Source organism: Centropristis striata, chromosome 7 (genome assembly GCF_030273125.1).
Source record: "Centropristis striata isolate RG_2023a ecotype Rhode Island chromosome 7, C.striata_1.0, whole genome shotgun sequence".
NCBI lineage: Eukaryota > Metazoa > Chordata > Actinopteri > Perciformes > Serranidae > Centropristis > Centropristis striata.
Window position 1 is genome coordinate 15,893,051 of NC_081523.1, and position 24,250 is coordinate 15,917,300.

At 38.4% G+C, this 24,250-nt stretch overlaps 3 protein-coding genes across 3 annotated transcripts; 1 reads left to right on the plus strand and 2 right to left on the minus strand.

Annotated features, from left to right (window-relative positions):
* Positions 1–772: 772 nt before the first annotated feature.
* tgoln2 (trans-golgi network protein 2) lies at positions 773–9,160 on the plus strand. Its single transcript, XM_059337280.1, has 4 exons — positions 773–947; positions 4,757–6,072; positions 6,661–6,744; positions 6,849–9,160. Exons 1-4 carry the CDS (start codon positions 893–895, stop codon positions 6,852–6,854), a joined length of 1,461 nt encoding a protein of 486 aa, XP_059193263.1. The 5' UTR covers positions 773–892; the 3' UTR covers positions 6,855–9,160.
* A 1,972-nt stretch (positions 9,161–11,132) lies between these two features.
* Positions 11,133–12,122, minus strand: zgc:153044 (uncharacterized protein LOC751678 homolog). The gene has a single exon (XM_059337281.1). It carries the CDS (start codon positions 12,002–12,004, stop codon positions 11,459–11,461), a length of 546 nt encoding a protein of 181 aa, XP_059193264.1. The 5' UTR covers positions 12,005–12,122; the 3' UTR covers positions 11,133–11,458.
* An 835-nt stretch (positions 12,123–12,957) lies between these two features.
* LOC131974419 (homeodomain-interacting protein kinase 2-like) lies at positions 12,958–17,474 on the minus strand. Its single transcript, XM_059336724.1, has 9 exons — positions 17,335–17,474; positions 16,624–16,829; positions 16,304–16,495; positions 15,961–16,142; positions 15,692–15,815; positions 15,462–15,581; positions 15,273–15,356; positions 14,999–15,171; positions 12,958–14,884 (listed from the first exon to the last, which is right to left on the minus strand). The coding sequence occupies exons 1-9, from the start codon at positions 17,417–17,419 to the stop codon at positions 12,958–12,960; spliced, it is 3,093 nt and encodes a 1,030-aa protein (XP_059192707.1). The 5' UTR covers positions 17,420–17,474.
* Between the last annotated feature and the right edge of the window lie 6,776 nt (positions 17,475–24,250).

The window sequence follows — 24,250 nt, forward strand, 5'->3', positions numbered from 1 at the left end:
GAATGATCTACAAGTAGTCCTTGATTTGCACATGTTTTGCTATCCACAAATACAAATTTCTAATTTGTAACTTGTATTTTGTTTTATTTACAAATAAGTGTGTATTTGTCAATATATTGTGTATTTGTAAAAACACACTTCACAAACAGAATTTGTTTTTAAAAATGGAAAATTGTATATTCACAAATACACAATATACTGACAAATACACACTTATTTGTAAAAATCATAATACAAGTTACAGATTAGAAATTTGTATTTGTGCACACGTGTGTAACTCAAGGACTGTAGATCACCCTCTGTGCGTTTACAGGTATTAATGAGACAAATTTAAGCCCATACAAATGTGAAGTTTATTTAATCAACCCAATGTGAAGTTTACTATATTTCTTTTAGCAGTGTGTACCAGGACCTATATCACTCAACACCACATTTGCCTACTCATCCCATTGTTCCCAGTGAAACGTCACACGTGTTGACACAAAAGAAAGGAGTGATAAATAGTCCTGCCTTGAGCAAGCAAGCAGATAGCCTGTGTGAATGCATGCACAGAAAGGTGATAGTCCCTGTGCGTTGTTTAAGGCAGCTGGAATTACTATTTGGCAACTACTGAGAGTAAAGTCAGAAGAGAATAGGGGCACCAGGGAACTTCATTCATTGAACTAGATCCAAAACACTGCCCCTGTACTAGTAGCCCTCAGCCTGTAGGTGGCAGTAAGCGCTGTGTCTTCCGCTGCAGAAGAAGAGCAGACTTGTTTATACACGGAAGCAGAACCGGACTTGTCAAAACCTCCAACCTGTCGACTGGCGTTTGTCACAACGGATTCGTGTCGTGAGCTGAGCAGACGACAGACAGATTAAAGAGATTTATTTTAATTAGTCTGCGGTCACAATGAGGACGGCTTCCTTTGTACTCACCATATTTCTGTGTTTCTGCTTCGTCAGAGGTGAGTGGAGTTTTGTGTCACTTTGTTATTTATGTTCCCCGCACTTTACTTCTACGTAGATACAAAAAGGACATTGACGTGAACTGCTCATTCTGCAAACAGTGTGAAGAAGATCTTTGTCATTTGTTCTGGTCCTGTCCATTTCTAAATGTTTTCTGGCAAAATGTCTGTACATTCATTTCCCAGAATATGTTATCTGGTGTCTCTCTTACATATATAAATGTACTGTTTCGGTTCCCTTCATATCCACGAACAACAAAAAACATTTTTTCATTATCAACCTGATTGTTCTACTTGCAAAATACCATAAACACAAATCCAAATTCTCTAATCACACATCTTTTTAATTTTTGAGAAGGAGCTCAAACAGTACATTACAACAATCCAGCCTTCAACAAGCAGAAAAGCCATCAAAACCACTGAGCTATGCACTCTTATATATGTATAACATACTTACGAATTAATTCATCATTATTTTGTATACTGTGACCCCCAGGCAGAAATGTTTGCCTCCCCCATATTGCCTACTAGCGCTGGCTGCTATTTATCCAGAGTACAAAGTGTCAATTGTTTAAACACAGAGATGATTAACTCATCATAGACGTGTCACGATAATAAACTGACAATTTGTAAATATAGCTACACCTCCCTGTAGTTTAAAATCGTACCTAAAAATATATTAAAAAATGAATTCCTGTGTATTAATATGTTTATGTACTTACGTTTGTTATTTATTATTGAAGTATTAACTGAATATAAGTGGCAGTATTAATTGTGTTTCATCTTTTGTCACACAAAACCAAATATCACGTTACACAAAACACAAATAGGCTGAGAAGGCTGTCAACCTATCGATATGTCCATATTCGATATTATCGAAAGTACGGAAGGAAGTTTAAAAAAATCTACAGTCATGGAAAAAAATTATTAGACCATTTTTTCTTCTAATTTTTTGTTCATTTTAATGCCTGGTACAACTAAAGGTACATTTGTTTGGACAAATATAATGATAACAACGAAAATAGCTCATAAGAGTTTAATTTAAGAGCTGGTATCTAGACATTTTCCATGGTTTTCTTGATAATGATTTTGGTTATTATCAAGAAAACAATGTAAAATTGTCCAAATAAATGTACCTTTAGTTGTACCAGGCCCTGAAATGAACAAGAAATTGAAGAAAATGGGTGGTCTGATAATTTTTTGTATGACTGTAGGCTGAAAAGGCGGTCAAAGTATCGATCCCACGTGCCAAAAACAATAAGATGGCCATATTCATTATTATCAAAAGTACCGAAGGAAGTAATTAAGAAAAAAATCTATATTTAGACTTTTAACTCAAGAGAATCAACTGTTGCTTTTTATATAGTTTGTATGTAATATACTTTCTCTTTAAATCTCTCCTATTTTTTTTGTGCCTGGGAGGTTTTTTTTGCAGTGGTAACAAAGAGGCATTGAGGATTGTTTTACCAGTTATACCAGTTTTAAAATTGTGGTACCTCATTAATACTAGTCTGTACTGTACTGGCTTTAAAAGGCGGCATAGCCAGATTCATGTGTTGGTTCAAGGGTCTGGGAAGCCACACCCCCATCCCACGTCTACTGGTTTATGGATCCTGTCGGCTCCAAGTTCCCATGAAGTACCAAGCAAACAATAGACTATATATAGCAGCTTAATTACAATCACAAATAACCAGGACTGTGATCCTGAGATTGTACCTCAGTTTTTAAATGTGTGATTTAGTCGGTGACAGTTTCAGTCGACACAGTTTTAGTTATGAAAATCTCACTCTTAATAAATAATACAGACGACGAAATGATGAGTGTTGCAAGATGGTTTCACCTCAATAAGATCTCATTAAATATTAGAAAGGTAATTTTATAATATTTGCAGGAAGGGGCAGGAGGGATGTTTTGGATTGTTTGAGTGTGTCATCAGAAGGGAAATACATTTCTCAACTGTCTTAAACTTGCTTTTAGGCATTTTAGTTGTTGAGGAATTAAGTAGGAAAAACTTAAATTTTACCGGGGATCATCAGCAAAAAATGAACTTTCATTAATGCGTCTTGTTTATTAACTTTATATATAATTTCATGACTTATCTCTATTTGATTTATAGTATTTTTGTTTGGGAAAATATTTACCACTTCAAGCTTTATAAATGTTATTTGCTGTAAAACAATGCAATAAAAACCTCTGTTCTACTGTTCAGGAAACTGAATATTATTCAGTATATCACATAAATATTCATCAGATATGTGTTTGTTTATAAATTCCTTTTTTTTTTTGCCTTCTTTGTTTAGCAACTCTCAAATTAATTTAATTATATAACACTAGACAGGTTGATCCTCTTCACTCTTCTTGTGACAGAACAAAACAAATGCCAAAGTACATGTTATCAAGAGCTTGTTATCATCAGAAAATCGTAAAAGGAATTGTTATCACAGTCAACATCACATTTAATTTATGATGTCTCTTTATTTTGTGATATTTCTACATTTTTTTTACCCTACTGGTTGGATGTTTTTTGTGCTCACTCTTGTCACTTATTTTTTGTTGTATTTTTGACATAATTTTCTAAATTATGTCAGCATAGTTACCAAATTTTCATCATCTTTGTTACTGTTTGTTTCTCTTTTGGTTTAGGGGAGGTCCGTCGTATGAGCCTGTGGCTCCTTGACCTCTCCTGACACATTTCTTATTCTTCATTTATAGCTTTTACAGAGTCTTATGTATGGGCAAACAAACAAAAAATACAATAAAATATAATCTTAGAATTAAGAACTACAATTTTACACAGGGCCCCTACACAACATTGCGTCATTATGCAAATAATGCATGAACCACCTGAGTTGATAATGTTCTTTCCCTAACCCAGGAAAGTCCCCCAGTCCTCTACTTTGCCTGGTTTGTAATCCAACCCTGATAAATAGCTATGACTCAGGCATGACTTACTTGTCAGTACACAGTGTGAGAGTCATACCTATTAATACCTTCTTCTTATTTTTTTTAATACCCATTGATTTCTGGGATTCTGTTTGGTAAAATAAAATTTTGCAGGTGGTGGAGAGCAGTTTCAAATATAGGGGAAAAAAACAAAAACATGTTGTTGTCACAGTCCGCAAATTGTCCAAAAAGAGTAAAAATACATTTTAAACTTGCTTTAAATATTATTTTAGAATGTGTATTACAATAGTTATATGTTACATTTTTATGTGTTTTAGCTGTTTGTTTGTTTTTTTAATTTGGGTTTAATGCCAGAACTGATAAAAATCACAGTATGATGATGATTTCACTACTGCAGATTTTCTTTCCTCTTACAGTCATTTGTTTTGTTTATTTGCATAGGTGAATCAATTGGGGATGTTGTTTGTCCTTGTTCAGCGTGTACACCAAACTGTTTGTCATGTTTCCAAGTGGGTTTCAAGGGTGCGGAGGCTGCTTCCTCCACCTTAATGTTCTGGCTTTTATTTCATGCTTTTTACAGAATATAATCTAATCATCTAATGAAATCTTCTCAGCTTATTTAATCATGTGGAGGAAGCTGACAAGAAAGAACATAGAACATTACTAACAAGGTGGGACAGTACAGACGAGTTGTGGAAGTGACAGTTTGACGGGGAAACAAAGATGGGGGCAAGCAAGCAGATGTGTTTAGGTCACCAAGGCAGAATTCAAAGATTCAAACTAGCAGATTTCATGGTATTTATTATTGGATGGGAATATATTATTTGTTCTTTCTGTTATTGTCAAAATGGCCTGTGTTCTGCTGGTTAAAACTCTAATTCTGTTTATTTTTTTCTTACTTACAGGGGCTCCTGTAGGAGAACCTCCAGCAGACAGTGACACAGTTCTGCAGAATGAAGGCAAAAGCCCAAAATCGGATGATGGCAATGACAAATCATTAGAATCCAGAGCTGATGGTGACCAAAATTCTGCCAGTTCTATTGGAGCAAACAATAATGATGAACAAAAGGACAGTGACAAACCCCCAAAGACTGTACAAGCAACAGAAAATGAAAATAAACCTGTTGAAAAACAACCAGGTGGTGAAGTAAAGCAGGGTGATACTAGCCAGGAAGGACCAGTCAAACCTATACAAGGCAACAATGAACAAGGAGTATCAAACACACAAGGTGGCGAAAGTAATGAAAAAAAAACGACAGCTGTGAATAATGAAAAAGCGAAGAGTAATCCCACTGATAAAGGGCCTACATTCACAAAAGGACCAGCCAAGAGTCTTGAAGAGTCAGGAGGGGAAGGCAAAATGCCAGGAGCAAAGGGACCCAAGGAGTCAGAGCCACCTGAAAACGCTGACAAAGACGCCACAGAGGGAGATAACGCCAAGAAAGGCGAGACGACAGTAGACAACGGCAATAAAAAAAACACGGAAGGAGATGATGGCAAGAAAGGCAACACGGATGGAGATGATGGCAAGAAAGGCAACACGGGAGGAGATGATGGCAAGAAAGGCAACACGGAAGGAGATGATGGCAAGAAAGGCAACACGGAAGGAGATGATGGCAAGAAAGGCAACACGGAAGGAGAGGATGGCAAGAAAGGCAACACGGAAGGAGAGGATGGCAAGAAAGGCAACACGGAAGGAGAGGATGGCAAGAAAGGCAACACGGAAGGAGAGGATGGCAAGAAAGGCAACACGGAAGCAGAGGATGGCAAGAAAGGCAACACGGAAGGAGAGGATGGCAAGAAAGGCAACACGGAAGGAGAGGATGGCAAGAAAGGCAACACGGAAGGAGAGGATGGCAAGAAAGGCAACACGGAAGGAGAGGATGGCAAGAAAGGCAACACGGAAGGAGAGGATGGCAAGAAAGGCAACCCGGAAGGAGATGAAGACGACGTCAACGCAGAAGTCGACGGCGGCAACGAAGAAGTAGACGGCGTCAACGCAGATGGAGACAACGACGATGTCTTTGACAGTAAGAAAGATGAGAAAGAAGTAGTCGACAGCAAGAAAGATGAGAAAACACAAGGCACCAATAAGGACAAAACTCCATATGAGCCATTTGGCATAAAGGACGAGGCAGAAAGCAGCCACTTCTTCGCCTACCTCGTCTCTACAGCTGTGCTGGTTGCCGTGCTTTACATCACTTACCACAACAAGCGCAAGGTACTTGGCCTTTAGCTCTCTCAGACCTCTTTGAAGCATGCTTCCTATGTTTTCCACTGACCTAGATTTGAGTTGCAAATGTCAACCACTTGACTGGTTTGTGCATTGTTGTTGCAGTAACTGAATGGAAATTTACTTTTTTGTAACCCAGTTATTGTGCTGAACTAGAGATGTTGTAGACCTTTGTTTTATATTCAATTATATACAATGAAATAACTGGTCCACAGTTTAACTCGGGGGAATATTTGCTAGTTTAGTTAACAGGAATTTCAGACTGGACTAATTTAGTGCAGAAATATGTCATGCACTCAGTATTATGATATGATAACTGAATACTTGGTACAAATGGTCAGCTTGTGACTTGCAGATACATTTCTGGGCCCAAACAAGCACATAAGAGGAGCAGTCTTAAAGGAATAGCATGACATTTTAGTAAAAGCGCTTATTTCTTTTGTGACAGAGAGAGCTTAATCCTCTGTGATGTCTGTGGTTTAATTTATTCATAGTTGTTTTGTGGGTCAGGCTTCACATGACAGGCCAACTCATTTGAAAATTTGCCAATTTCTCTTTACCCTTTTCTCCTTCCAGATAATTGCATTTATGTTGGAAGGAAAGAAATCCAGATCCACACGTCGACCTAAATCCACAGAATACCAGAAGCTGGAACAGCATGTAAGTAATTGAGATAAGGAAAAATATTCTTCCCTTTTCAAAAATTAAAACACGTTATCATTACACATTTTGTGAGGACTGAATTCTCTCCATTTTCTTTTTAGATGTAATCTCAAGTCATTCTCTTGAAGCCATTGCCTCGAGCAGCTGAATACACTGGGGGTTGTGTGAGATGAATGAAAGGATCCTGGTGTTAGATATTTTCCTAGTGCACTCTGCATTGATTTCACCTTGTGTTACATAGACAGTCTTCTATTTTATAACCGTAGATGCTTATCATATGACTATGCAGATGACACTGTTGCCTTATTGAGGGAATTAGTGAAATGCAGTGAAAGTAAAATAAGCATGCTGTTTTTGCACTTGTGTCGTTAATCCACTTTTAAGGCAATCTTGTCATTTGACCTGACTAAGGTCCGGCACTCAGGATATTTCAGTAGCAGATGAAAAATATTAACTGTTTGGATTCCAGACTTGTTTGTGCAGTACATTAGTGATCACACTGTGCACTAAAGAAGCCATTTGAATCTTTGTAAAATACTTCCGTTTTTTCGAGGTTATTTTAAAAATGTCTATTAGTTAAAATGTATTAGGGGTTTAGATGTACTAAAGTATCACATGGGATTTCTGCTCGTGTTCATAACCATAATGGTGTTGGCCGGATGAATGTAGCAAACTTTATTTTCCAAATGAGATGCATACATATACAGTCTGTGTTTAAAGCAATAGTTTTGGAATATGCACTGATTTCCTTTCTTGCTAAGAGTTAGACAATACCACTCTCAAATATTTCCAGTATATTAAACATTAAAGATACAGCTCTCCCTAAAATCAAATACACTTTTTTCCCCCTCTTGCCTGCAGAGCTTTTTATCGATCTAGATTGTTTTAGTGTGACTGTAATGAAACTAGATGGTACTTGGCTTGTAGAAAAACCCAGAAAAACTCGACAGCAATGTCTCTTTCCAGCACTGATGTCCATGTTATTCAGGGACATCATTGCAATTAATCCCACTCCTCCTGAGGTTAGGATAGCCCTTTGGTCAGGGGATAAGACCTAAACAAATAATGTTCTACCAATCCCAGTGCTTAAATGCTGCAATGCGTGGGTCTTACATTGGAAAGGAGTGGGATTCAAAATAACGCGATAATTCAATATAATCTGCAGACCTTGTTGTGAGATAAACTATTTTCTTTCAAGAATAGACCTCAATATAAGGTATGTGGATTATTTTGTGTAACCGGGTCCTGACTTCTTGAAAGAGACAAGCTAAGAGCCAGACAGACATCTCTAGAGTTGATATCTCCAACGCTCAGCAGCTCACACCAAAACAATCTAGATTGCAAAATAGCACTATGGGGAAGAGGAAAATATATATGTTTTATTTTTATTTTGGGGTGACCTGTCCCTTTAAGACTACCACCAACTGCCAGTAAAATTAATATATCATAAGAGCTGGAATTGAGGCCCTAACAGTTAGCCTTGGCAGAAAAGGAACAAGCATATTTCCCAAAATGTTGAACTAGTCTCTTAAGATAAAATTAAACAACTGCATGACATTATAGCTGCTGCTGGGGTTGACCACACATGTAAACACCTTTTTTTTTATTTATCAAGATTCAGTGTCCTGGAAAACAATCTGTTCACCACAATCTAAGGTTAAAGCATGACTGTGCAACACCTCTGTGGCTTCCTCTTTAAGAGGAACACATCCAACTTGTACTACTTGTTGCTTAACTTGAAACCACTGTCTGACATTTTGCAACCTTAAACCTGTTTTTTTCAGAGGAAGTTGGAAACAAGCTGCTCTACTTTGACTGTTGGTGGGAAACTATTGGAAAAAATATGCATCTCTGAGGAAAGGTTAAATAGGGATACATTAGATTAAATCCTCTAGAGTAGATGTGTATTTGTGTTCAGAGATGAGACTTGTGCCAAATTATGAACGATTTTACTGTGATTCAATGTGTGATTCTTGTATTGTGCCTGTTCGCTAAATTAACAATTATATTTGTATTGGCCGATTATCATAATATATGAAAAGCCCGTTCTGTAAAAAATAAAATAAATTTAAGCGTATTGTTTCTTGGAGGAATCAAAAGTCCATATTAAGTCTCAAGATATATATTTTTATTGCTGAATCTGCAGAAAAGTGCAGCATTTTGTAGTTGAGTGAAATAAGAACCAGAAATAATTATTTCATACAGTCTCGCAGTTGACATGAGAAAAGCATGTTTTCAGGATGAACATATAGCTAAATTACTAGGTATTTATTTCAGTTTGTTGTGAATGGCTGTCCATAAAAACATCCTGCTGTCCGTCAAGTGTTTTATTGCACAACTATGTGTCTGTTAAACAAAATTTAAATGAGTATTGATTCTGAAATAAAAGCTTTTTGTATTTTCTAGCCTCAAATGTGTTTGATTGCTTTCACTGTCACAGCTGCTTTAGTGTCTGTCATATACAGGACAGGTTGGTAGTTAGTGTTAAAAGGACCAATACAACGATTTAAAATTCATACTCCTACAAAGTATTTTCAGCTAAATAGACCTCAAGTTTCTCTGTTTGATACAGTTGGGTAGTTTAGTCCAGTGCTTCTCAACTCAACTCAATTATGTTGCCAATAACATGGCGGTGAAAGTACACTGTAATAACTGCAATAAATGTTTTTGAAGTTAGACAGTGTGTGGGAGTCTTCTCTGCAGGTTTTAACTGACCAACAGTACTAGTCCAGCTATAAAGTTTATTATCATATATGCAAAAGAAAAGCATCAAATCCCCGCATTTAAAAAGTATGAAACCAGAAAATGTTTGTTTTAAAATGGCTTTTTATGCTTTAAAAAAAAATACTAAAACAATGTAATCGAGTATCAAAATATTTGCCATTTCATTTTCTATTGATCGACTGATCTACTATTCATTACAGCTCTTGTAATAAATTCCCGATAATGTAATAACCCCGATAATGTAATAAAAATCTGCACTTGAGTCCATTGAAAATGTAATAAAACCTGATAATGTAATTACTTCCCGATAATGTAATAAAGTGCATTTCCCAATAATGTAACACACTTTTTACCAATAATGTAATAAAGTATAACACCAAGCACCTTTAGATTTCAAGAAGCTGTTGAATGCATTCGTGTGTCATGGATACGTCATTTGTGAAAAACAGATGAACGGGTCAAAAGTTAATAAACATTCAACTTTGACCTGTTGGTGGCGCTAGAGCACAGTATCACCACTTGAACCCAAGTCATGGGTGGTCTGCTGTTAAATTATTACAATATTGGGGAATTATGACATTATCAGGACTTGCGTTATTGGGAAATGCACTTTATTACATTATCGGGAAGTTATTACATTATCAGGTTTTATTACATTTTCAATGTACTCAAGTGCAGATTTTTATTACATTATCGGGGTAATTGCATTATCAGGAATTTATTACATTATCAGGTTCTACAGCTCTGTTTCCCAACTTAGTGCTCAGGCCACTTTCAAAGGGTCACAAGGGAAATTGAAGGGGTTGTGAGATGGTAAAAGAAGCATTCACACCATCTCCAGCAACTTCAATGAGGGCGAAGTGCTTTCGATCATGGCGGTAGGGGTATGAAGTGGTTGACACCCAGATTTTGTTCTGTTGTGCTGAACTTTTGCCAGTGACCATCATAAGTTTTTAGGTTTTCTGGAATTTGGCAGCAGTTTGAGCAGCTGCTAAACATCGGTGTGAAAGCTCTTTAATGCAGGAAACAAACATTCCAAATTTGTTTCTCACACTGAGAAATCTAGTGGAAAACACTCTTTGGTTTGAACTGCTAACAACTAAAAAATGTGAAAGGGGCCCTCAACTAGATGCTGCTATTTTGCAAGGGACATGTTTAACCTTCCTCTTGTGTTAGGGTCGGCACAACCCGTTTTAGGTTTTAAATGCACACAACTTTGCTTATTGCATCAAGGCTTTTTGACTTTGTCAGGAACCTCTATTTAAACAAAAAAAATCAATTTCACTAAACTATAAAATTCCCTGGTGAAAATGATGTTTGTGTTGTTTCAGTTAGAATATAGGATTATAAAACAATATTTAGTGAAACATATACAGGTCAAAATTTACCTGTAACACCATAGATGTTACTATAGTTAATATTAAAATAAAACATTAATTTCAGATGTCTTCTACTACCCCTCAGTAATAGTCAGGTAACACAACAACCTTTTATTTTATATAATTCTCTTGAGGTTCATTTCACGATTTGGTCCAGGTGGCCACACAAAAAAATATTAAAACCAATCTTTTAACATATAAGGAAGACTACTAAGGTCACCAACAGGTGAGAAACCAATTGGATGATAAACAATTTTTTTAAGGGTATTTTATGGATAACATAAGAGGAAGGTTAAAAGCTTCATATACACTGTGTTTCACAAGAATATGTTTTGTGTTATGTTTTTATTGTAGGCTAAACTAAAGGTCTAAAGCTAGAAGCTGCAGCTTTCATAACAAGTGGAGGAAGGAACAGACAATCCCCTTTTGAAATGTAGTTGAGCCCATATTTACTCAACAGTAGGTTCATTATTAATATTTTATGTTTCTTTAAATGACTTAACAGTTGTTTATAACTGCATATATGTATAATATATATTGGATATATGCTACACACATTACAATATATTATTGCGCATACACTCATTAATTGTCCAGTGGCATCTTCTTCACAGTGGCATCATATTTCTGGCCTCTTGTTCATAAATGTCAGGTAGCTCTCCCATGGACGAGGTCACCATCCGGACAGAGGTGCACCCACGCAGCTCCATCTCATAGTGGATGAGCTGCTTCCAGAAGCCGTTATTCGGCCTCACCACGGGTCGACAGGTCCTCACCCACCTGTGGGCCTCCAGGAGGTTCACCCCGCGGTGCTTCATCAGGTAGGCAATGCACAGGGAGGCGGAGCGGCTCACACCGGCGATGCAATGCACCAATGTGCGGCCGCCCTGCTCTGCAGTGAGCTGGATTTTATCGGCCACCGAGTCAAAGTGCTCGCTGAGAGGCGACACGGCGGAGTCAGGGAGCGGGATGTGGATGTACTCCACCCCGGGGGGCAGAGGGCGGATGCGCTTGGTCTCAGTGACGTTTATGATGCAGGTGATTTTGCACCGAGTCACCTGTGAGGAATCAGTAGCCGCTTTGCCATTACTGAGATAAAGATGATCGGTGACTCGGCACAGGCCTGACAGACCTGCAAGACCCGATTGATGCATACACGACGTGGAATTCACCGCTGCCACAGTGTCCTTTTCTTTCCAAAATATTGTTGTTAGTAAGCTCTCTCAGCCCCGGTAGGGCGGGAACGATATTTCATTTCCTTGGATGGCGATGACCCGCCTCACGCTGCCTCTGATTGGCTGACCCAGAAATTGTTACTTCCATATTAACCAATCTCACGCCCTGTGTCCAAACCTAACCAATCAAATCAACGAAGGCAGTTGTAATAGCCAATCAGAGGTAGAGAGAGGCGGGTCGTGACTTCGTCAGGAAGACCAAATTAATGTGAGCCCACACGCTGTCGCCCCCTGCTGGATGGATGTATTAACGAGTTAGCCAAAATAAAGACAGGTTAACGTGTAGGTCTAAATTACTTTTCTAGATGTTCAGTATGACTTGTTCTATTGATATTCTCTTCTAATTTATTCCTATATTTTTGCCTCATGTTCTATGTGAATAGAACTTTGCAAACAACTTTGCAAAGCAAATTTGGTTTGTAAATAAAAGTTTGTCATGTTTAATTATATACATATTTTGTAAATGAGCAAAAAAAGTGAAAACAAAAGTTTAAAAAAGTGAACTTATTAAGATAAAAAAAAAGTGCAGGAGCGAAGGTGTGCTCAATAGGGACATGCTGACACATGCAGGCAATAATAAGTAGTAGGGGAAGGCAACATTTACTTGCTCATAATAACATAAAACAGTTTAATTTGTAATTGGTAGGTCATATGAGGGTAATACATAAAACCATACATTGAATTAGCTTATATCAATATAAGAATATATCCATGGCATAGCTTGTGTCAGTTGTTGCATTCATGAAATATGTCCAGAAAACCAAATAAATACATAATTAGATGATTTATTAAAATGCATGAAATAATAAATGTACATATTTACATAGGCATTAAAGGCTTCACATACAAAAACTCCATTTGATGCTTGAAGTTTAGCATGTCTTCTTTCTAAAAAGGATTCTTTTTGCCCTGCCAAAGAATTTCCGGATCGTCTTCAGCCGGCTCTTTTTCGCTTTCAGAGATGGAGCTTCGTCAGGTGACCTGTCAGTGGAGATCGTCTCCTCTGCTGGACTGGCTGCACCGTGGCTCACAGCTGGTTCCTCAGCTTGACTAGCTGCAACATGGTCCTCAGCTAGTTCCTCCTCAGCTTGACTGGCTGCATTATGGCTCATAGCTGGTTCCTCATTAGCTGGACTGGCTGCACTGTGGTTAACAGCTGGTTCCTCAGCTTGACTGGCTGCACTGTGGTCAACAGCTGGTTCCTCAGCTTGACTGGCTGCATTATGGCTCATAGCTGGTTCCTCATCAGCTTGACTGGCTGCACTGTGGTTAACAGCTGGTTCCTCAGCTTGACTGGCTGCATTATGGCTCATAGCTGGTTCCTCATTAGCTGGACTGGCTGCACTGTGGTTAACAGCTGGTTCCTCAGCTTGACTGGCTGCACTGTGGTTAACAGCTGGTTCCTCAGCTTGACTGGCTGCATTATGGCTCATAGCTGGTTCATCATCAGCTTGACTGGCTGCACTGTGGTTACCAGCTGGTTCCTCAGCTTGACTGGCTGCACTGTGGTTAACAGCTGGTTCCTCATTAGCTGGACTGGCTGCACTGTGGTTAACAGCTGGTTCCTCATTAGCTGGACTGGCTGCACTGTGGTTAACAGCTGGTTCCTCAGCTTGACTGGCTGCACTGTGGTTAACAGCTGGTTCCTCAGCTTGACTGGCTGCATTATGGCTCATAGCTGGTTCCTCCTCAGCTTGACTGGCTGCATTATTGCTCATAGCTGGTTCCTCATTAGCTAGACTGGCTGCACTGTGGTTAACAGCTGGTTCCTCAGCTTGACTGGCTGCATTATGGCTCATAGCTGGTTCCTCAGCTTGACTGGCTGCACTGTGGTTAGCAGCTGGTTCCTCATCAGCTTGACTAGCTGCAACATGGTCCTCAGCTAGTTCCTCCTCAGCTTGACTGGCTGCATTATGGCTCATAGCTGGTTCCTCATTAGCTGGACTGGCTGCACTGTGGTTAACAGCTGGTTCCTCAGCTTGACTGGCTGCATTATGGCTCATAGCTGGTTCCTCCTCAGCTTGACTGGCTGCATTATGGCTCATAGCTGGTTCCTCATTAGCTGGACTGGCTGCACTGTGGTTAACAGCTGGTTCCTCAGCTTGACTGGCTGCATTATGGCTCATAGCTGGTTCCTCATCAGCTGGACTGGCTGCACTGTGGTTAACAGCTGGTTCCTCAGCTGGACTGGCTGCACTGTGGTTAACAGCTGGTTCCTCAGCTTGACTGGCTGCATTATGGCTCATAGCTGGTTCCTCATCAGCTGGACTGGCTGCACTGTGGTTAACAGCTGGTTCCTCAGCTGGACTGGCTGCATTATGGCTCATAGCTGGTTCCTCAGCTTGACTGGCTGCACTGTGGTTAACAGCTGGTTCCTCAGCTTGACTGGCTGCATTATGGCTCATAGCTGGTTCCTCATCAGCTGGACTGGCTGCACTGTGGTTAACAGCTGGTTCCTCAGCTGGACTGGCTGCATTATGGCTCATAGCTGGTTCCTCATCAGCTGGACTGGCTGCACTGTGGTTAACAGCTGGTTCCTCAGCTGGACTGGCTGCACTGTGGTTAACAGCTGGTTCCTCCTCAGCTGCGCCGGTATGTTCTACAACTGCTGCTCCATCATTTGGGCAAGGCATATTCGTAACGCCATCATCGGCGCAAGGAGTGACTTCACAATGTGTTTGAGTTCTGTCTGAAGGTCCATCATCTTCAGGTCTTTCATCAGCCTGGTCATCAGAAGGAAGTTCCTCTTCTGAGTCATCCAGTGGACAGACATACATTGCGTCAAAGGAGTCTTCCACACTGAATAAAACAAAACAATCAATGAGTAAACCAGTCAGTCAGAACAGAAATCTGACCATTCATCCAATCATGAATCTGTCCAACTGTACTGATACCAGAAACATAGTGACTTACTACAAGCTGGAGTTTATGCCATGCTCCAGATGTGACATTGTGATAAACCGGTGTTTGAGAGCTTTCTCAGGCGTGATCCTCTCCTTAGCGTCCGTATGGAGGAGGCATTTCAGGAGGCTCACAAATTCTCTTTGGTCCTCCAGCTCAATGGATTCCTGCAATTCTGTGTCAAGCTGAATTTGAAATGAAATGTTGTGTTTATTTTCTTCCTGTCTCTTAGCAACACATGAAATTGTTATGAATGCAAAATTTACCCATGAAATGGACCACTTACTGTTATCAGGCCATCCAGGCTATCAAAAGACCGCTCCCATCCTTTCGGCTTCATGCCAGTGTCGAGCTGGTACTCCTCTGGAGTCTACAAGAACAAAATATAGAAGTCAGATGCTTTTTCCTCAGTTCTGTTACCATTTCAAAGAGATGTTTTGTCATTGGGATGCAAAATCAAAACTGGTTAACATACCTTCAGCGACCATTTGGGGTTTTCCAAGTGCTGACTTGCCTTGAAGTACTTTTTGGTGTAGTAACCAGCACTGAGGAGGTGGTCAGCGGGCTGGCCCAGGATCTCAACAATGGCTTTCAGCTGGAGAGAGAATATTAAGAACCATGTCAGCCAACACAAGTCCCCCTTTTGGGTTTGTGGCATTATGTAACAGCCTGTGCATTTAAATGAAGATTTGTTTGGATTCTTACACCCTGGTACTCGCACTGGATCGAAAAGGCGTGGTTGCCGATGTACAGCAAAACAAGCACACAGCCTAGACCCCACATGTCGATGGCCTCGCAGACAGGGAGACCAAGGGTGACTTCAGGTGCCCTGTGTGTAACATACAAGAATGACACAAGATGTTAAGTACTGTCTCAAATTTAAAACGTGCGCTTGAGATGAGACTGTTGGGTTATTTACTTCTTAAACACGGCCGCAAACAAGTTCAAAGATGAGCTTTGCAGATTGAACCTACCTGTAGCCCAGAGGCTGGATTGAACAGCCACGTAGCTTCTCCGAGGTGTAGAAGGACACACCAAAATCTATTAATTTCACTCTGAAGGGCTCAGCCGAGTGGTTTACCAGCATTATGTTGTCTGCCTTCAGGTCTGAGTGAACCACACCGATGCGCTTTAGAGCAACAAAGGCCGTCAGCAACTGCAGAGACAAAGGGTAAGATGTGGACGATTAAAGAACAGAATCTTCAGTTCAGTTTTCAGTTTTAATTTATGTGTTTTACATAACAAACCATCTTCCCTATCTGATTGAGTATATTGTCTAGTTTGTTAACACCTAGTTCAAAGTCACACAGCGCTTACCTGCTGTGCTATTGGCCGTATCTCAATGAGAGACAGTGGCTTGCAGTCTCTGTCATTGAGCAGGTCGTGAAGACTCCTGTCCAGCAGTTCAAAAGCCAGACAGGTCTGACCATTGTGTTCAAACTTTTCAAAGAACTGGGCCACATTCTTCTTGTCTGAATCAAGAACGCTTACTGCTTCGAGCATTTTCATCTGTGGAGAAGAGAGGAAAAAAATACCAAGGTTAAGTGACACAGCACGGATCAGTAGTTAATTCAGTTCAATCTAAGTAAGAACATTTGGAAGAAAAGATAATTATCTAAAAGAATAAAGTTATCTACCTCTCTTGTGGTGGCTACACGGTCCTCAGCTTTTAGGATCTTGAGGGCTACTTCCTGTGATGTGTTTAGATTCACACATTTGGCAACTTTGCCAAAGCTCCCAATAGCAATGAAGTTCTTCACTAGGTAGCGACCTGTATCGCCGCACAGTACGTCGCTTTTTTTCACCTCAAAGACCTCCGATTTCTTCTGCTCATCTGCAACAGCTGACAGAGAAGCAGTACAGAGTTAGTGGGGGTCATTCAGTCAACACAAAATAGACAGATATATAGGTGAAACACTTTCTATGCTCATGTAAATAAATGTGGTTATCATTTTACGACCACACGAAAAGACTAATGTATCACATACTGATTATGAGCATTTCATTGAGTGTAGAATAATTAGAGCAAATACACTTAAAGAGAAGAAATATGCACTAAACTGCATTGATTGTCAGTATTTACTTCCTTTACTTTAGTCAAAGAAGCAATACAACAGTGTTAAAGTACTCAATTACAAGTCTTGCTTTGAAAATTTAAAGTATCAACAAAGTTTCAAAAGTAAAATGTACTAATTACACAGAATATAACTAAATTATCAACTCAGTTATCACAGTAAGTAGCATACCATTCAGATACTCATAATACAAGTAAGTACAGTACTTAAATAAATGTACTTAGTAAGTAAGTTTCTTCCCATGACTGTGTGTGTTTTAGCAGCTTTTCTTACCATTTTTATCTGCTGACAAACAGATGGCTGAACGTGAACTTGATGGCATTATGCAAAAAAAAAGTTTTTTCCAAAAGCGCTTCATTGTAACTTCTTCAACTAACTGTTAACCAACTTGGCTTGTAGGTAGAGAACGGTTTGCAACTGAAGGTAAACTGACCAGAGGTCCAGATATATAGGAGATATTTAAAATAATTCTTAATTACATCACAAGGCACCAGTTCCATTCTAAAGGCAGTTCCATTCTGGAGAAGGACTGAAGATTCTATGGGGTTTTTTGGTTTGGGACAAGCTAATTAGGGCCTGAGCAGGCAACGACCTGCGAGGTCCCTATTGTATTTCGAATGATTTTTTTTTTTCTTCTTCCCAAATGATCGCATTTTTCACTGCCTGAACATACCCCAAAACTCATGAAACTTTAAATATAAGTCATACCTGGCAAAATATTTTATAAAACTCATGAAACTTTAAATATAAGTCACACCTGGCGAAATATTTTATAATCTATTGTCATCCTGAACTTCCACCACTAGGTGTCGCTATAATAAAGGAAAGTGCGTTTTGGCTAATAACTCCCACATACTTTATCGCACATTCAAAAACCTTATATCCACACGTTCACTGAATTGTGCTGAATCTCGTGATATAGGCCACGCCCATTTTCACCTCGAGTTTTTTCCCCCGCAAATTCGTGAAATGTCGTAAACCTACTTTATCGAACTCCTCCTAGGCAATTTCATCATTTTGCACCAAACTTTGCACACAGCATCTATGGACCTTCACAACAAAAAGTTATTAAAAGAATTTTGATAACCCAAAGAATACTCAAGTTATTAAATAACAACTTCCTGCAGGTGGCGCTATTTTCAACACAAAACACAAAGTGTTTTATATCTCCATATTGGTGTGTCTGAATGACATGGAACTCAAGATCCTACTTCCCCATGAGCCCCTTGGGCTCTGTTTACAAAATTTTGGCCGATGACCTCTAGGTGGCGCTCTTTAAATTTAAGTATTTTATATCTCCAAATCGGTTGGTCAGATTAACACCAAACTTGGTATACATATTGTCAATGCCCTCCTGAGGATAACCCTTGAAGGTTTTATTGATCGGCCCCTAGGTGGCGCTCTGGCGACAATTTAATTTAATATTTGGCACTGTGCCCAGACCATAAGAATTAAGGCAATGAAATTCATTATCATTATCATGTTTTTTATCTTTTTATCTATGTTATTTACTTTATTTGTACCCAGAGGTAGATTTTGTTTGCAGTATAGAATCCTCATACAGACACACAAATATCACACACATATCACACATCATTCAACTTAAGACAGTGGGAGTTAAGAAATGGCAAATTAAATTAAAAAAATAAAAAATAAAATCAAAAATTATTAAAAGTTCTTACAGGTCCAGACTATACTTAGATATTGATGTGAACTAAAATACGCATCGCAAAAAAAAAAAAAGACAGAAAAATAAACAAAATAAAACAGCAAAATAAAATAAAACTTGTATAGGCTGTAAAAACGTAGATAAAGGTTAAAATGTATATATAGAAATAGTAAATACATACATAAAAGCAACAATAAATAAACACCTGTGCAAAGAATAGCAGGGACAAAACTGTTTTTGTGTCTTTTTGTTCTACACCTAGGGATTGTAAACCTATGCCCAGAGGGGAGTAGCTGAAACTCTGTGTGTAATGGATGGGAACTGTCATTTAAAATTTAACCAGTAATGCGCTGTAATTGTTTTGTGTACAAGGTCTCCACATTGAGCTGTGGCTCACCAATCAGTCTGCAAGACCACTTTACTATTTGGTTGACTGAGTTTTTATTTTTCAATGACACGTTGCCGTCGGGGTGTGTGCGTTACAGGGGCCAGTCTATACCACCCCTATGAATTTCATTGCCTTAAGTGTTATAGTGTGGCCACGGTACCGAATATGAAATTAGGCTGCCACCACAGTGCCACCTAGGGGCCGATCAATAAAACCTTAAAGGGTTTTCCTCAGGAGGGCATTGACAATAATTGTACCAAGTTTTTTTATAATAATGCACAAACTATCCCTTTAATCCTCATACAGTGTCTGAAGGAGGACTCTTAAATTAGAATTAATCAATTAGAATTGATTTTAAACTTTTGTTATTTGTTTTTCAGGCCGTTAATGGACTGGCCCCATCTTATCTGTCAGAGATTTTAACTGTTCGCAATTGTGGCAGAGCCCTGCGCTCTTCGGGTCAACTTCTCTTAGAGGTCCCGAGGACACGGCTTAAACAGTGGGGCGATCGGTCTTTTGCCGTCGCTGCTCCAAGGCTGTGGAACAAACTGCCCCCTGACATTCGTTTCACTTCTGATCTCAGCCTTTTTAAATCAAAGTTGAAGACCCACTTTTTTAGGTTGGCATTTAATTCTGCCAACTCTGTTTCTTAGGTCTACTCATTTTGTTTGTTCCTTTCTATGTATGGCTATGGTCTATGGCTTGTACTACCTTGCAGCACTGCAGCACTTTTATTTTGTACTTATATGTTATGCATGTGTTATGTATTGTTTTTATGGATTTCCTGTGAAGCACGTTGGGTACCTTCTGGCTACTGTAAAGGGCTATACAAATAAACTTGATTTGATTTGATTTGATGTATAAGTTAAAAGAGGCAGGTAGCAATGGTGGAAAGTTAACTCAAGTACTGGACTTAAAGTAAAATTTTGAGGTTTATACTTCTACTCCACTACATTTTGAGACAAAAAAAATAAAAAAAATAAAAAATAAAATAAAAAACAATAAAAAATTTAATTCATTATCATTATCATGTTTTTTAAAAAAAAATCTTTTTATCTATGTTATTTAATTTATGTGTACCCAGAGGTAGATTTTGTTTGCAGTATAGAGTCCTCATACACACACACAATTTTAAAAAAATTAAAATAAAAAATTATTAAAAGTTCTTACAGGTCCAGACTATACTTAGATATTGATGTTAACTAAAATACGAATAGCAAAAATAAAAGAAAACAGTCCCGGCCCCGGTTAAAATGAGCAGAGTGGAGTCATTTCACAGTGTGGTATTAGTACTTTTTACTGAAGTAAATGATCTGAATACTTCTTCCACCACTGTCCTTTTTACTTCTTTACTTTTTCATTTTTTTTTCATTTAACTTTTTTTTTTTTTTTTTAATAATTATTTTTTTATTTTAATTATTATTATTTTATTTTTCTTTAATTATTTTTTTCCTGCGCTACTGCACATGTGCGTCCCCGGTTCGCTACTGCCCATGCGCGGCCCCGGTGCGCTACTGCGCATGCGCAGCCTTGGTGCGCTACTGCGCATGTGCGATCCCGGTGCGCTACTGCGCATGTGCGGCCCCAGTGCGCTTCTGCGCATGTGCGGCCCCGCTGCGCTACTGCGCATGTGCGGTCCCGGTTTGCTACTGCGCATTTGCGACCCCGGTGCGCTACTGCGCATGTGCGACCCCGGTCCGCTACTGCGCATGTGCGGCCCCGGTCCGCTACTGCGCATGTGCGGCCCCGGTCCGCTACTGCGCATGTGCGGCCCCAGTGCGCTACTGCGCATGCGTGGCTTTCGCACATGCGCAGAAGCGCACCAAGGCCACGCATGCGCAGAAGTGCACTGGGCCCACGCATGCGCAGAAGCGAAGAAAAAAAAGAATAAAAAAAGAATAATAAAAAACACTAAATTTAAAATTTACATTTTTTTAAAGAAATTTAAAAATGTAAACAATTTTTTTTAATTAAAAAATTTAAAAAATTAAAAAAAATTAAAAAAAAAAAATAAAAAATAAAAAATAAAATAAAAAACAATAAAAAATTAAAAATTAAATTCATTATCATTATCATGTTTTTTTTTTTTTATCTTTTTATCTATGTTATTTACTTTATTTGTACCCAGAGGTAGATTTTGTTTGCAGCATAGAGTCCTCATACACACACACACAAGAGGCACATATCACACAACATTCAACTTAAGACAGTGGGAGTTAAGAAATGGCAAGTTAAATAAAATTTTAAAAAAATTAAAATAAAAAATTATTAAAAGTTCTTACAGACCCAGACTATACTTAGATATTGATGTGAACTAAAATACGAATAGCAAAAAAGAAAAAGGAGACAGAAAAATAAACAAAATAAAACAGCAAAATAAAATGAAACTTGTTTAGGCTATAAAAACATAGATAAAGGTTAAAATGTATATATAGAAATAGTAAATACATACATAAAAGCAACAATAAATAAACACCTGTGCAAAGCACAGCAGGGACAAAACTGTTTTTGTGTCTGTTTGTTTTAAACATAGGGATTGTAAACCTACGCCCAGAGGGGAGGGGCTGAAACTCTGTGTGCAATGGATGGGAACTGTCATTTAAAATTGAACCAGTAATGTGCTGTAATTGTTTTGTGTACAAGGTCTCCACGTTGAGCTGTGGCTCACCAATCAGTCTGCTAGACCACTTTACTATTTGGTTGAGTGAGTTTTTACTTTTCAATGAGAGGTTGCCGTCGGGGTGTGTGCGTTACAGGGGCCAGTCTACACCACCCCTATGAATTTCATTGCCTTAAGTGTTATAGTGTGGTCACGGTACCAAATATGAAATTAGACTGCCACCACAGAGCCACCTTGGCCCGATCAATAAAACCTTAAAGGGTTATCCTCAGGAGGACATTGACAATAATTGTACCAAGTGTTAGAAAAATTGCATGAGGAAACCCTGAAAATTGAATAATCTGATTCCAACAACAAAAAATCCTCACCAATTATTTCTGCGCAGTCGTTGATGGGGACTGATGAGCAGGAGACGTCCAAGTTCTCAGTTTAACAAAAGTTTATTACAATACGTCAAGAAATGTGAAGTTACAGAGCTCTGGGTTCAATTTTTAACTGTCCCTGATACACACAGACTGGTTACAGGTCATGAAGTCTGAACCAGGTCTCTTCCCCTGGAAAAAAAAACCCCAGTTCCAAAACTAACAATGTTTATTATATAATGAAGGTAGATTTCTTCCAGGAAGTGCCGCCTTCTTCATCCGCTGATTTCGCCAGTCTTAATCAATACAGGGACACGTCAAGCCAACGGGCAACAATCTTGCTGCCTGGAACAAGGCCGTGCCCTGACCTGCTAACAAACTTGTTATGACAAACATTCTGCCTTGTTATGTTCTACAGAGATATAACAGGAGCCAAAAGATTCTTCAATGTCTACTTGTTATTTTACAGTCTAAAAAATATAAAACAGACGATAAAATTATTTGTTATTATAGAATCTTAATCAGTTTAAGCAAATGGACTATATGTAATTAAAGTAATCATAGTTTCTAAATCAACATTAACACACAAACATAATCATTGTATCAAAATCATATCACCTGATTAATATAAATGCATAGAGATAGATATTGTCAAGGTTTAGTGAATTACGCATGCATAGTGACCTTTGATGATCGTGGAGACAAATAACAAATACAAAAAGAGAGACACAGTAATCATTTCATTTTAAACAACGTAGAATATTCAAATTATTCTAACACAAGTTTTGTATAATAATGCACAAACTATCCCTTTAATCCTCATACAGTGTCTGAAGGAGGACTCTTAACTGATATGTATAAGTTAGAAGTGGCAGGTAGCAATGGTGGAAAGTAACTATGTACATTTACTCAAGTACTGGACTTAAAGTACAATTTTGAGGTACTTTTATGTACATTTTATGTAACTTTATACCTCTACTCCACTACATTTTGAGGCAAATATTGTACTTTTTACTCATCTACATTTAGCTGACAGCTTTAATTACTTTTCAGGTCAAGATTTAAAATGAAAAACATGATGCATTTAAAATTATTACCCATTTTTATAAATTAAACCACTTAAAAGTTTATTAGGTAGTTAAAATGAGCAGAGTGGAGTCATTTCACAGTGTGGTATTAGTACTTTTTACTGAAGTAAATTATCTGAATACTTCTTCCACCCCTGTCCTTTTTACTTCTTTACTTTTTTATTTTTTTTATTTTATTTTTTTTTTATTTTTAATATATATATTTTTTTAAATAATTATTTTTTTTATTTTAATTATTATTATTTTTTTTATTTTTAATTCTTTTTTTCCCTGCGCTACTGCGCATGTGCGGCCCCGGCGCGCTACTGCGCATGTGCGGCCCCAGCGCGCTACTGCGCATGTGCGGCCTTGCTGCGCTACTGCGCACGTGCGGCCTTGCTGCGCTACTGCGCATGTGCGGCCCCGGTGCGCTACTGCGCATGTGCGGCCCCGGTGCACTACTACTACTACGTGTTTTCCGCACATGCGCAGAAGCGCGTTTGGGCCGCGCATGCGCATTGCGCAGAAAAAAATAAAATACAAAATAATTAATAAAAAATAAAACACATAAAATAATTTAAGTGAAAAAAAAGTCAAAAAAGTAACAAAAAAATGGCAAAAGAAGTAAAAAAAAAAAAGAGTAAAAAAAAGTAAAGAAGTAAAAAGGACAGTGGTGGAAGAAGTATTCAGATCCTTTACTTCAGTAAAATTACTAATACCACACTGTGAAATGACTCCACTCCGCTCATTTTAACTACCTAATAAACTTTTAAGTGGTTTAATTTATAAAAATGGGTAATCATTTTAAATGTATCATGTTTTTCATTTTAAATTTTGACCTGAAAAGTAACTAAAGCTGTCAGCTAAATGTAGAGGAGTAAAAAGTACAATATATGTCTCAAAATGTAGTGGAGTAGAAGTATAAAGTCACATAAAATGTACATAAAAATACCTCAAAATCTGACTTTCAGTCCAATACTTGAGTAAATGTACAGTTACTTTCCACCACCTGTCTCTTTTAACTTATCAGTTAAGAGTCCTCCTTCAGATACTGTATGAGGATTAAAGGGATAATTTGTGCAT